The sequence below is a fragment of the Heptranchias perlo genome, chromosome 10, assembly GCF_035084215.1.
Source record: "Heptranchias perlo isolate sHepPer1 chromosome 10, sHepPer1.hap1, whole genome shotgun sequence".
Lineage (NCBI taxonomy): Eukaryota > Metazoa > Chordata > Chondrichthyes > Hexanchiformes > Hexanchidae > Heptranchias > Heptranchias perlo.
The window spans coordinates 71,952,901-71,964,995 of NC_090334.1; the positions used below are offsets into that span (position 1 = coordinate 71,952,901).

At 38.0% G+C, this 12,095-nt stretch overlaps 1 protein-coding gene across 1 annotated transcript in view; it reads left to right on the forward strand.

Annotated features, from left to right (window-relative positions):
* The window catches only part of LOC137326682 (latent-transforming growth factor beta-binding protein 2-like), a 607,725-nt gene that overhangs the window by 545,449 nt on the left and 50,181 nt on the right, over positions 1-12,095 (forward strand). The window contains exon 28 of the mRNA XM_067992000.1: positions 9,609-9,734. Within this exon, the coding sequence (XP_067848101.1) occupies positions 9,609-9,734 (126 nt within the window). The remainder of the gene's footprint in view (positions 1-9,608; positions 9,735-12,095) is intronic.

Consider the following 12,095-nt stretch of genomic DNA (forward strand, 5'->3'; position numbering starts at 1 on the left):
CAGGATATGAGCCTGTATGCAGCATGCTGAGAGTTTATTGCTTATTTCACACACACACAGACATACACATCCTGTGCAAGTATGGAATAATAAAGAGAAACCAAAACTTCTACATTTTGAGCACTGAATGCCCTTTGCAGTTTTAAAAAAATAATTCCACTGTAATAAACTTGTCAATGTTTTATTCAATTTAAAATAACAAATACATTACCCACTAGAGTCCAGTAAGGTAACACAAACATTACTTGTACAGTAAAGAAACTGAACTGCTTAACTCTCCAGGAAGGATTTCACGTGGATCTTCTTGTAGACATAGAATATATTAGTTTGAACTCTTGGGACTTTCTTGTGCACTGTGAGTTGAACCCAGTATGTGAGATTTCAGGGAGAATGTTGCATGCACTTGCATGTTAAATAGAAAGTTCAAAATAGTTAAGTGATGTATCAAATGTGAAGATTATTTGACAAAACTTTTTATTTGGAGTCACAGAGACAATAGGAAAGTTGACTCAATGTTTTCAGTACTCTGATCTTTATCTCCCATAACATAGCACAGATTTAATGTTCCATACGAGAATTTTATTTTTAAATTAAGGTTTCGGTTACTGAGGCTGTGGAGTGGTACAATTTGGCATAAATGCCACAAGGCCATCCCAGAAACAGTGTAACCAGCTCTCAGCACAGTTTCCGGCCATTCCGGCAGATTCCCATCAAAATTGCAGCAGGAATCCGCCAAAATACCAAATACCCATTTTCACTCCACTTGCTATAAATGCAGGGGAGTTATCCCCGGTGTCCTGGCCAACATTTATCCCTCAACCAACACCACTGAAAAAAAAGAGATTATCTGGTCATTATCACATTGCTGTTTGTGGGAGCTTGCTGTGCGCAAATTGGCTGCTGCATTTCCTACATTACAACAGTAACTACACTTCAAAAGTACTTAATTGATTGTAAAGCGCTTTGGGATGTCTTCAGGTTGTGAAAGGCGCTATATAAATGCAAGTCTTTCTTTCCCATTCCAAACATCTTCAGGAGTTTCTTGCAAAATTGTAAATCCCAATTTCCAGCACTAGATGGAGTCATTGGGGGATTTACGCTTTCATTGCTAATAGTGCCAGATTTCGGACAATATTTGGTAATAATTTAAAATTGCCACGTTGGTTTGAAAAAATAATATTCTATACCTTTTTCAAATGCTGATTAGTGCATGGGTACATTACGTATAGAATTCTAATGGAATGGTCTTAATCTTTAATTGATAATGGGAACTAGCATTATAGGAAAATTAGATACAAATACTTAAACTGTTAACAACCAGATTTCATTCCCACCACCATTCAAAAAAAAATTCTGGAGGCAAAATTGTTCGGATTCCATCAGGTTACCGCTGTAACTCCAGCAAGAATCCACTAGAACAGCTGCAAACTCCACCAGGATCTAGATACTTGCACCTGAGATTCCTGTGGCCTTGTTTGGGAACAAAAGCTCCACCTGCCCCAACAAGGCCACTGATACGGAATGACAGGACCGAGGGTAGGGACTCCATACATCAAGAATACCCGCATCCTTGGCCTCTCCAAGGCCTGATTCTTCTTCAGAGGCTGGTACACCATGAAGAAGGGCCAAGGAGCAAGTTTATTCTTCTTACCCTTGTGCCCCCAGACGGCAGCAAGCACCAGACTTTCCCGCTCGTATGGAATGGTGGGCACCCAAGATGCATGCCTCGTAGCGCAGGCGACTACCATGGGTACTTAAATTACGGGACCTGCCATTGACCCTGCATAGTCTGCCAGTGTCAGCGCTAGAGGCCCCCGACAGGCTAAATAAGTGCCAGGGTTGCAGCCTGTGCAATTTCAATGGAGTCAATGAAGTGTAATATTGGGCGGGGTGTAAAATCAGCGTTGCACCCGATCCCGTGGGCTTCCCGCCCGGCGAGTTAGGTTAAAATGACCCCCAATGAGTCCAACTAGAAAACTCACAACTTGCAAGGTCACAAATGACTTAATGAGTAGAGATATTTATCATATTAGACTGCAAGGTCACAAATGACTTAATGAGTAGAGATATTTATCATATTATACTGCTAGCCAGAACATAATCCATTTACAATAATTGCAATATATTTCAACTAGGAAAGAATTAACAAGTATTTTTATAGCTCAATAAAATTAATTGCAACTTTTTTTGTAATGCCGTATTACCTTATTGATGTACTACCAATGGGCACTGGTATTTCTTCACACAAATGCTATAGAGAAAACAATCGTTCCAATCTTGTGTTCTACAGCCTACATTTGGAATTAATTGTCATCTATAATAAAATAATGTTCAAATCATTATTGAAAAAAATCCTTTGACATCTCACAGGAACATATAGCTCATATTCATACGGATATTGAATCATTTTTTGGCTTATGATTTTTTTGAATTATATACTATGTATTTTTTAATTCCCTCACATTGGGGCCTTGCTGTAAATGAGCTGCTATTGGTGAGGTGCAATTTTTATTTCCTTGGTTTGATATATACATGTACTGTGTGCAAGGAATAAAGATTTTAGTGACCTAAACTAAATATTACAAATTTGAAAGAGTCTAGCACAACCTTAGTTACATCCTTCACTTATGAATGCTACAGTGCTGACATTTCTGTTGATGTTAGCAATGAAACCAAAAGCTACATTACAGCTCAGTGCAGCTGCTTCCAATTATTATGGGTATGAAATGTAGTAAAATACCTAACAGTGGCCCTTTTAATAGTTTACATTAACTGTCTTGAAGTTTAATGATTGTCAAAATTCTTCTCCGCTGTGTTTTATGAGAATTCTAATTAGGTACTAGCATTTGACATTGTTGAATTCTTCTTTGAGGATTTACCTGTCAAATGATCATGTGCAGCTGTGGTTCTCTTACTGCAGGTGCTATTAAGCCATCAGACTTATATATCAGCAATACATTGAAAAAAAGAACTCTTTTCAATGGGAATTAGGTTCCACTAGACCTGTTTAAACTTTCCTTAGCAGTTGCTGACAAAACAGATCAATTTCAAAGTGTCACTTATTATAAAGAAATCATTGTTGTCAAACAGCACATAGTACTACCTACAATACCAGACAGATGTGCATTGATATTTAGAAAATGGAATAAGTATTGAAGATTGTAGTGTTGCTGATCATTTGCCACTCGTGTTAGCACATTTTGATTTTGATCATTCTTTTAGCAAGTTGTCTGACCAAATAAAGATTTAAAATCCACCCCATCACATTTAGAAAAAATAAACATTGACTTATGTATTTTGAAAAAAATTACAGTAACAGCAGATCAGTTAATTTGAAGTTGGGCATAGAGAGCACAATCTCAAAGTTTGCTGAAGACACAAAAATAGGGGTCTATAAAAACTTACAGAAGACGTAGACAGATTCGCAGAATGGACTAATAGATAAAAGATACAATTAATCTGAATAAGCCTGAGGCAATACATTTTGGGAGAAAAAACAAGGGAAAGGAATATATACTTAAGCCCTGATTTTATCTCGGGGCGGCAGTCATGTGGGCAGGGGCTGAGGTGGGGGGCAATCTATCCCAACCTTGGCAGCGTGAGACCCGGAAGATTTTAACATTCTGCCCGAAACCGGCAGGACGCAACAGCTGGCCGACAGGCGGGAGTGGAATGTCAAGCAGCAAGAGACTGCCCGCCACCAGGTATCATAGGAATGGCCACCGGCACTCAAGTAAATCACCGAGAAGGGGTTCGAGAGGGCTTCATGATTGGGGGAGGGTGGAAGCCCAGGATAGGGGAGGACTAAACTATCCCAATCTGCATTTTTAAAGAATGACCCCACTGGCTTCCAGTGGGTGTCCTTCCCGCCTGCTTAGAAAAGCAGGTTAAAATTGGAAGAGAGTGGGACTGTGGCAGGTAATCCTACTGGCAATTTTAACTGCCTGCCAGCCCAGATTCCACTAGGCAGGCAGGATTAAATTTGCCCCTTTAATGGAAAGATACTGAATGGAGCGGATGAACAGAGAGACCTTGTGGTTCAAATACATAAAGTATGAGTACAGGTAGATGAGCAATTTTTGTATGTTTTATAAAGGCAGCATAGAGTGCAAGAGTAATGATAAATGTGTACAAAACATTACATAGAATGTACAGCACAGAAACAGGCCATTCAGCCCAGCAGATCCATACCGGTGTTTATGCTCCCTACTTCATCCAACTCTATCAGCATATCCTTCTATTCCTTTCTCCCTTTTGTGCTTATCTAGCTTCCCCTTAAATGCATTTATGCCAGTCGCCTCAACTACTTGTGGTAGCGAGTTCCACATTCTAACCACTCTCTGGGTAAAGAAGTTTCTCCTGAATTCTCTATTGGATTTATTAGTGACTATCTTATATTTATGACCCCTAGTTTTGGTCTTCCCCTGCAAGTGGAAACATCTTCTCTACATCTACCCTATCAAACCCTTTCATAATCTTGAAGAACTATATCAGGTCATCCCTCAGTCTTCTCTTTTCTCAAGAAAAGAGCCCCAGCCTGTTCAATCTTTCCTGATAGGTATAACCTCTCAGTTATGGTATCATCCTAGTAAATCTTTTCTGCACCTTCTCCATTGCCTCTATATCCCTTTTATAATATGGAAACTAGAACTGTTCACAGTACTCCATGTGTGGTCTAATCAAGGTTCTGTATAAGTTTAACATAACTTCTCTGCTTTTCAATTCTATCCCTCTAGAAATGAACCTCAGTGCTTGGTTTGCTTTTTTTATGGCCTTATTAATCTGTGTCGCTACTTTTAGTGATTTGTGTATCTATATCTCCAGATCCCTCTGCTCCTCTACCCCATTTAGACTCTTATTATCCAAGCAGTATGTGGCCCCTTTATTCTTCCTACCAAAATGTAATACCTCACACTTATCTATATTGAAATTCATTTGCCAATTACACACCATTCTGCAAGTTTATTAATGTCTTCCTGTATTTTGTCGCAGTCTTCTTTGGTATTAACTATACCCCCCAATTTGGTGTTGTCCACAAATTTTGAAATTGTACTTCCAATTCCCGAGTCTAAATCATTGATGTAAATGGTGAACAACAGTGGCCCCAGCGCCGATCCTCATGGAACACCACTTCCCACCTTTTGCTAGTCTGAATAACTACCTTTAACCCCTCTTCTCTGTTTTCTGTTTTGTAACCAGCTTGCTATCCATTCTGCTACTTGTCCCCTGGCTCCACATGGTCTGACCTTAGTCACGAGTCTACTATGCGGTACCTTATCGAAGGCCTTCTGAAAATCCAAATATATTACACCTACTGCACTATCCTTGTCTACCCTTTCTGTTACTTCTTCAAAGAATTCAGTAATGTTGGTCAAGCAGTTTCCCTTTTGAAATTTGTGCTGACTATTCTTTCCTATATTTTCAATTTCTGGATGTTTTTCTATTACATCTTTGAGTAAGGATTCCATTATTTTTCCTACCATCGACATTAAGCTAATTGGTCTATAGTCCCATGGACTGGTTCTATCTCCCTTTTTAAATATAGGCATCACGTTAGCTGTCTGCCAGTCCTCTGGCACTATTCCCTTTTCTAACGAATTATTATATATATGTGTAATAGTGCCTCTGCTATCTCTTCCCTAACTTTTAATATGCGCGGATGCAATCCATCCGGACCAGGGGTTTTATCCGCTCTAAGTTTGATTAGTTTAATCAATGATCTCCCCCCTTTCTATCTTAAATGTCCTTTTTTATCTCTTCTTTTACTGTCATGCCCTCCATGTTAGCCTCCCTGGTAGATACTGAGGCAAAATAATTATTTAATATTTCTGCCATTTCGCTGTCATTACCTGTGAGTTTATCGTATATATCCCTTAGTGGCCCATATCCCTATCCTGATTTTTCTTTTGTTATTTATGTGTCTGTAGAATACTTGATTATTTATTTTTATATTCCTTGATAATTTAATTTCATAGTTTCTCTTTGCCTTCCTAATTGTTTTGTTAACTTCTTTCCTAAACTTTTCATATCCCTTTTTGTCATCCTCTCCTTTGTTATCTATGTACTTAGTGTATGCCTTTTTCTTTAGTTTCAATTTTGTCCTTATTTCTTTATTTATCCATGGCTAGATTGTTCTTGCTTTTTAGTGAGATATATTTCTCCTAGACTCTAATGATCACAATTTTAAATGTTTCCCACTGCTGTTCTATTTCTTTGTTTACCAGTTTATTTTCCTTAGTTCTATTCTCATCCCTTGAAAATCAGCTTTTTTCTATTTTATTACTTTGGTCTTTGTCTTACTTCTGTCCTTCTCAATCTTTATCTTATACCTTATTATGTTATGATCGCTATTGCCTAGATGTTCCCCAACTCTTACTTCTCTTATCCGTTCTGGTTCATTTCCCAATACTAGATCCAGTGATTCCTCTCTTATTGGGCTTTTTACATACTGGGTAAGAAAGGAGTCCTGCGCAAATTGTAAAAACTCCATTCCCTGTACCCCTTTGTGCCAGTTTATTCGGGGATAGTTAAAATCTCACATGATTATTATTCTATGTTCTTTACTCATTCCACATATTTGCTTGCATATTTCTTCCTCCACCTCCTTTCCACTTTTAAGTGGTTTGTAGTATACCCCTATTAGCTTGATCAATTCCTTCTTACCTTTTATTTCAATCCATATGGATTCTGTTTCTATCCTTCTGTTAATTATATCCCTTTTTTCTACTGCCATTATGTTTTCTCTAATTAGTGCAGCTACTCCAACCCCCTTCTTCCTTCCCTATCCTTTCTGATTATGTTATAGCCTGCAATATTTATTTGCCAGTCCTGTTCTTTATGTAGCTCTGTTTCAGTTATTCCTACTACATCTGGTTCCTCGCTACGGATTATTGCCTCCAGTTCCCCCGTTTTATTTTGGACACTGTTTACATTGCTGTACAGGCAGTTTAATTCATCTTTAATAGTTGCTCCTTTTACTTTATTTTTGACAGTCCTTTTTTCCTTCTGTTTTATAACTATATTTGTTCCTTGACCGTTTATGTTATCTTTATTCCTTACCCTGATCTGACCTCTACACTCATCTCCTGTTTCTTTTATCTTTAGGAAAATAGGAACAGGAGTAGGCCATTTAGCCCCTGGAGCCTATTCCGCTATTCAATAAGGTCATGGCTGATCTGTAACCTAACTCCAGAGAACTGCCTTAGCCCCATATCCCTTAATACCTTTGGTTAACAAAAATCTATCAACCTCAGATTAAAAATTAACAATTGAGCTAGCATCAACTGCTGTTTGCAGAAGAAAGTTCAAAACTTCTACCACCATTTGCGTGTAGAAGTGTTTCCTAATTTCACTCCTGAAGGTCCTGGCTCTATTTTTTAAGCTATGTCCCCGAGCCCTAGACTCCCCAACCAACAGAAATAGTTTCTCTCTATCTACTCTATCAGTTCCCCTTAATATCTTGAAAACTTCAATCAAATCACCCCATAATCTTCTAAATTCCAGGGAATACAACCCTAGTTTAATCTCTCCTCATAATTTAAAGCTTGGAGTCCAGGTATGATTCTATTAAATCTACACTGCACTCCCTCCAAGGCCAGTATATCCTTCCTAAGGTGCGATGCCCAGAACTGAACACAGTACTCCAGGTGTGGACTAACCTGGGCTTTGTACAGCTGTAGCATAGCTTCTACTTGTATTCTAGCCCTCTAGATATAAAGGCCAGCATTTCATTAGCCTTTTTGATTATTTTCTGTACCTGTCCATGACATTTCAATGATCTATGTACACGGACCCCTAAGTCTCTTTGGACTGCCACTTTTTTGAGCTTTTCAACATTTAGAAAGTACTCTGATCTATCCGTTTTAGGTCCAAAGTGGATGACCTCACACTTGCCTACATTGAAGTCCATTTGCCACAGTTTTGCCCATTCACTTAATCTACTAATAACTCTGTAATTTTATGCTTCCATCTACGCTGCTTACAAGGCTATCTATCTTTGTGTCATCGGCAAACTTGGATAAGTGGCTCTCTATGCTGTCATCTAAGTCGTTAATAAATAGAGTGAATAGTTGAGGCCCCAACACAGATCCCTGTGAGACACCACTAGTCACATTCTGCCAATTTGAGTACTAGCCCATTATCCCTACTCTCTGTCTCCTACCGCTCAGCCAATTTCCTAACCAGGTCAATTTGCCCTCAACTCCATGAGCTTCAACTTTAGCTAACAGTCTCTTATGAGGGACTTTATCAAATGCCTTCTGGAAGTCTATATAAATAACATCCATAGACATTCCCCTGTCCACTACTTTAGTCACCTCTTCAAAAAAATCAGTCAGGTTCGTCAGGCATGACCAACCTTTAGAAATCCATGCTGGCTCTCTCTGATCAGCAGAAAATTTTCAAGGTGTTCAGTCATTCTATGCTTAATTATAGACTCTAGTAATTTCCCTACAACAGGTGTTGGGCTAACTGATCTATAATTCTCTGGTTTCCCTCTCTCATCTTTCTTAAATAGCAGAGTGACATGTGCAATTTTCCAATCTAAATGAACAGTTCCTGAATCGAGAGAACTTTGGAAGATTATAGTTAGGGCATCTGCAATGTTCTCACCTACTTCCTTTAAAACCCTGGGATGGAAACCATCTGGTCCTGTGGATTTGTCACTCTTTAGTGCCATTATTTTCTTCATTACTGTTAATTTGCTTACATTAATTATGGTGAGTCCCATAATCTTTAAGCTTTTGTTATTGCTACCAGATAGGTTAGACTAATAATTAGACTATTGTGTGCGGTTTTGGACTCTCCAACATAGAAAGCACATTAAGGTCATAGAAACTGTACAGCATAGAATCACCAAGATAATGCCAGGAATTGGAGACTATAGTAATGAGGAGAGACTTGAAATACTGGGACTATTTCCACTGGAGCAGTGAAGGTTCAGAGGAAATTTAATAGAGGCTTTTAAAATTATGAAGGATTTTGATGGAGTGAATAGGGAAAGATTTCGCCTCTGATTGGAGAATCTGTTTAAAATTCTCACTAAGAAAATTTCCTTTATGCGCTAGGTTCTTAGAACATGGAAATATTTGCCACATGCAAGACAGAGACCATTGAATCTTTTAGGGGAAAATTGGATAAATATTTGAAGCAGATAAAGATTCAGGGCTATAGGAAGAGAATGGGGCAGTGGACGTAGCTTTAATATGCCTGACCATTTGTTTGGTTAAACCAGGGAACTAGTAGGATTGAAAGAAAGAAGAAAATAACTTCAAAATTGAGAAATTAAATTAGAAGGTGCTATTTTCTTTAATCCTAAAATTTCCAAAACAAATTTTAAGTGTTCATAAATGATCAAGCTATGATCATTAAATCTGAATTCAGCTTTTCTTACTAATTTGTTTTATTGGCGTTATAAACAATATGAACACCATGTTGAGCTGTGGGACGCTGCCCTTATTCCATTTATGAGTAAGATCATCATGACCTACTGGATAATGAACTCTTTATTCCAGTAGTTGCTATCGTGCATTCCTCTATTTATATTTCAGTATTACTAAGCAATTATGAAAATCTGTTATTAATTCCAACTGTTGTTGTTTTTTTGGCAGACATTGATGAGTGTATGAATGAAACTATCTGTGGTACTCATGGCTATTGTGAAAATACAGATGGTTCTTTCCGCTGTCTATGTGATCAGGGTTTTGAGATTCCACTAAGTGAGCATGGATGTGTCGGTAAGTATGAATTGGTAACTTCATGCCAAACCTCATTGAAAATTATCAAATTGTATAAAGTCTCATTGGTTTCCCCAGGACAACCAGGTGGGAAGTGCAAAAGTGCTTTGCATTTCATATATTGGCTGCACACGTTCCTGTTGCTAGTCAGGACGAATGAACTGTTTATTTATAAATCTCCTGACAGTTAACTGTTGGTGATGCCCACTCTGTTAAGACTGAGCCTGATGTCCACAGCTCTACTTGTCACTATGTTACAGAAGTATTACTGGCAAGTTTCTTAAGCCAATTACTATACGAATCCCAACAATGCAAAAAGATATTGAAAGAATTCATGCCGATTCTTAATGCTTGAAGTCAACATAATGTATGAATAAATGGAAGCTGTCAAATTAGATTTGTTCATATTACCCTGAAGAAACTTTAGAGGTATAGAAAAAAGTTACAATTCTGGATTTTGAGCCAGGTCTGTTAAGTGTACTCCCTTACCCTTGCTTTAAGTCAGTTAGCTGAGAAATGGATTATTTAACAAAGTTTTATTCATTCTATGAACCAACAAAGAATTTGTTTTAAGTTTTCATTTCTTCAAGTTCAGTATATCCTCCACCGAATAATGCCCACTAATACCCCACCCTACAGTGCCCACCAACCCCCCTCAGAATTATTTTGTTATAATTCCAGCAGCATTACTAGTAGAGAAGAGTACAAAGATAATTTTTTATCATTTGATTGGGAAAAAATGGGCATGTACATTATTTTTGATTCAACTTTTAAGTTTGTCCATGTTTTCATCAAAAGTTGCACTGACTGCTTGTTAAAGGGAATGAAATCTTTGCTATTCTCTAGCTAACACCTTCTGTCTTTTTATTAGTCCATACCCAAATTTTAAGTCAAATAATGTTGGAATGCGAATAGACTATTGAACTCATAAGATTTCCTATAAGTCAATAATCAGATGCCATTCAAATAATTTTCATATCATTATTGTATTGGTGCCAAGTATATATCCTTCCACTTCCTGTTGAATCGTCAATGAAGCCATTTTTGGTTTACATTTTGTGGAGCATGGAGAAACCTTCCATTTTTCACTATCGAAAATAAGTTGGTATTCTGTCAGATCATGGGATGGAAAAGGTCAGGGGGGCTAATTTTAACTTTCAGCAATTGTGTAAAATGGGCAATATCAGATCGGCTGCCCATTATACACCCCACCCCACTGACTTCAAAGGAAAATAAAATCAGGTGGATGTATAATGGGCAGCCGATCTGATATCGCCTCTTTTATACCATCGGCGAAAGTTAAAATTACCCCCAGAATATGATAGAAAGCTGTACCTTAATTAAGGCATAGAAACAGAGAGTGGACCCTTTCAGAAATCACTCTGCAAAGGAGCAAATTGGATATTTACTTGGAGGACAAAATGACCAACAATAAAGTAATGAGTATGAGTGACGCTGTGGCTCACAAATGAGAAAATGTCATGTGGAAGGTGAGCTGAGATGATGGCAATGTATATGGGAATAATTACATGGAGATGTGACAATGGACGACAACTGCAGGAGCTGACAGAAGGAATAGCTGTGGTGTCTGTTGCCATTGTGCTTATGCTAACTGACTGACTGCGATCTTACATCACATCTTGATATCCTGTGAGGTCTTTTGTCGCAACCCTATATCCCATGAAACCTTAAATCACTTGACACTAACCTGCAATATCAAAAGAAATAGCTGCTATGAAGAAAATATAAAAATCATTGTATTTTATAAATTAATAGAGGGCTGATTCCCCAATCAGGTGTTCCTGATGAGGAGTGGCCTTTGATGGGAGTGCTGGTTGGAAAATTGCAGACTCTCAGTGCCTGATCCTCCATCCATTTAAATGAACGTGGGTTTGTGATTTCCTGACCGACACTCTATGTGAGTGTCACTCCTCGCGAGGAATCAGCCTTTTGACGTCTCCAGCAAATTACAAACAGTAATGTACTCTTGGGGTTCAGCTGATTAGCAACCCACTTGAGCTTTGCATTCAAGGTTCATGACTGCATCCCAATCCATTGTTTCAATGACTGTCTTGGAATCCACTGCTAACCATCCAGAATCGTCTTTGTTATGCATCTTTCATTTTGACAGAATATAGGTAGGTAAATTAATAAATTAAAAGAAATATTATTTAAATCTCTCCCACACAGGAGAAAGACAAAAATAAGAGCACTAACCTTAATTTAATTAAAATATCCCTTATCTTGGTTATGAAAGAAATTGTTTCATAGACTTAACAGAAGTTTGTTTATCACTGGCGACCAATGCAGCATTGTCTATTTATAGTTTTAAAATATTTCAGCTGAAAGCTCACAGAAATT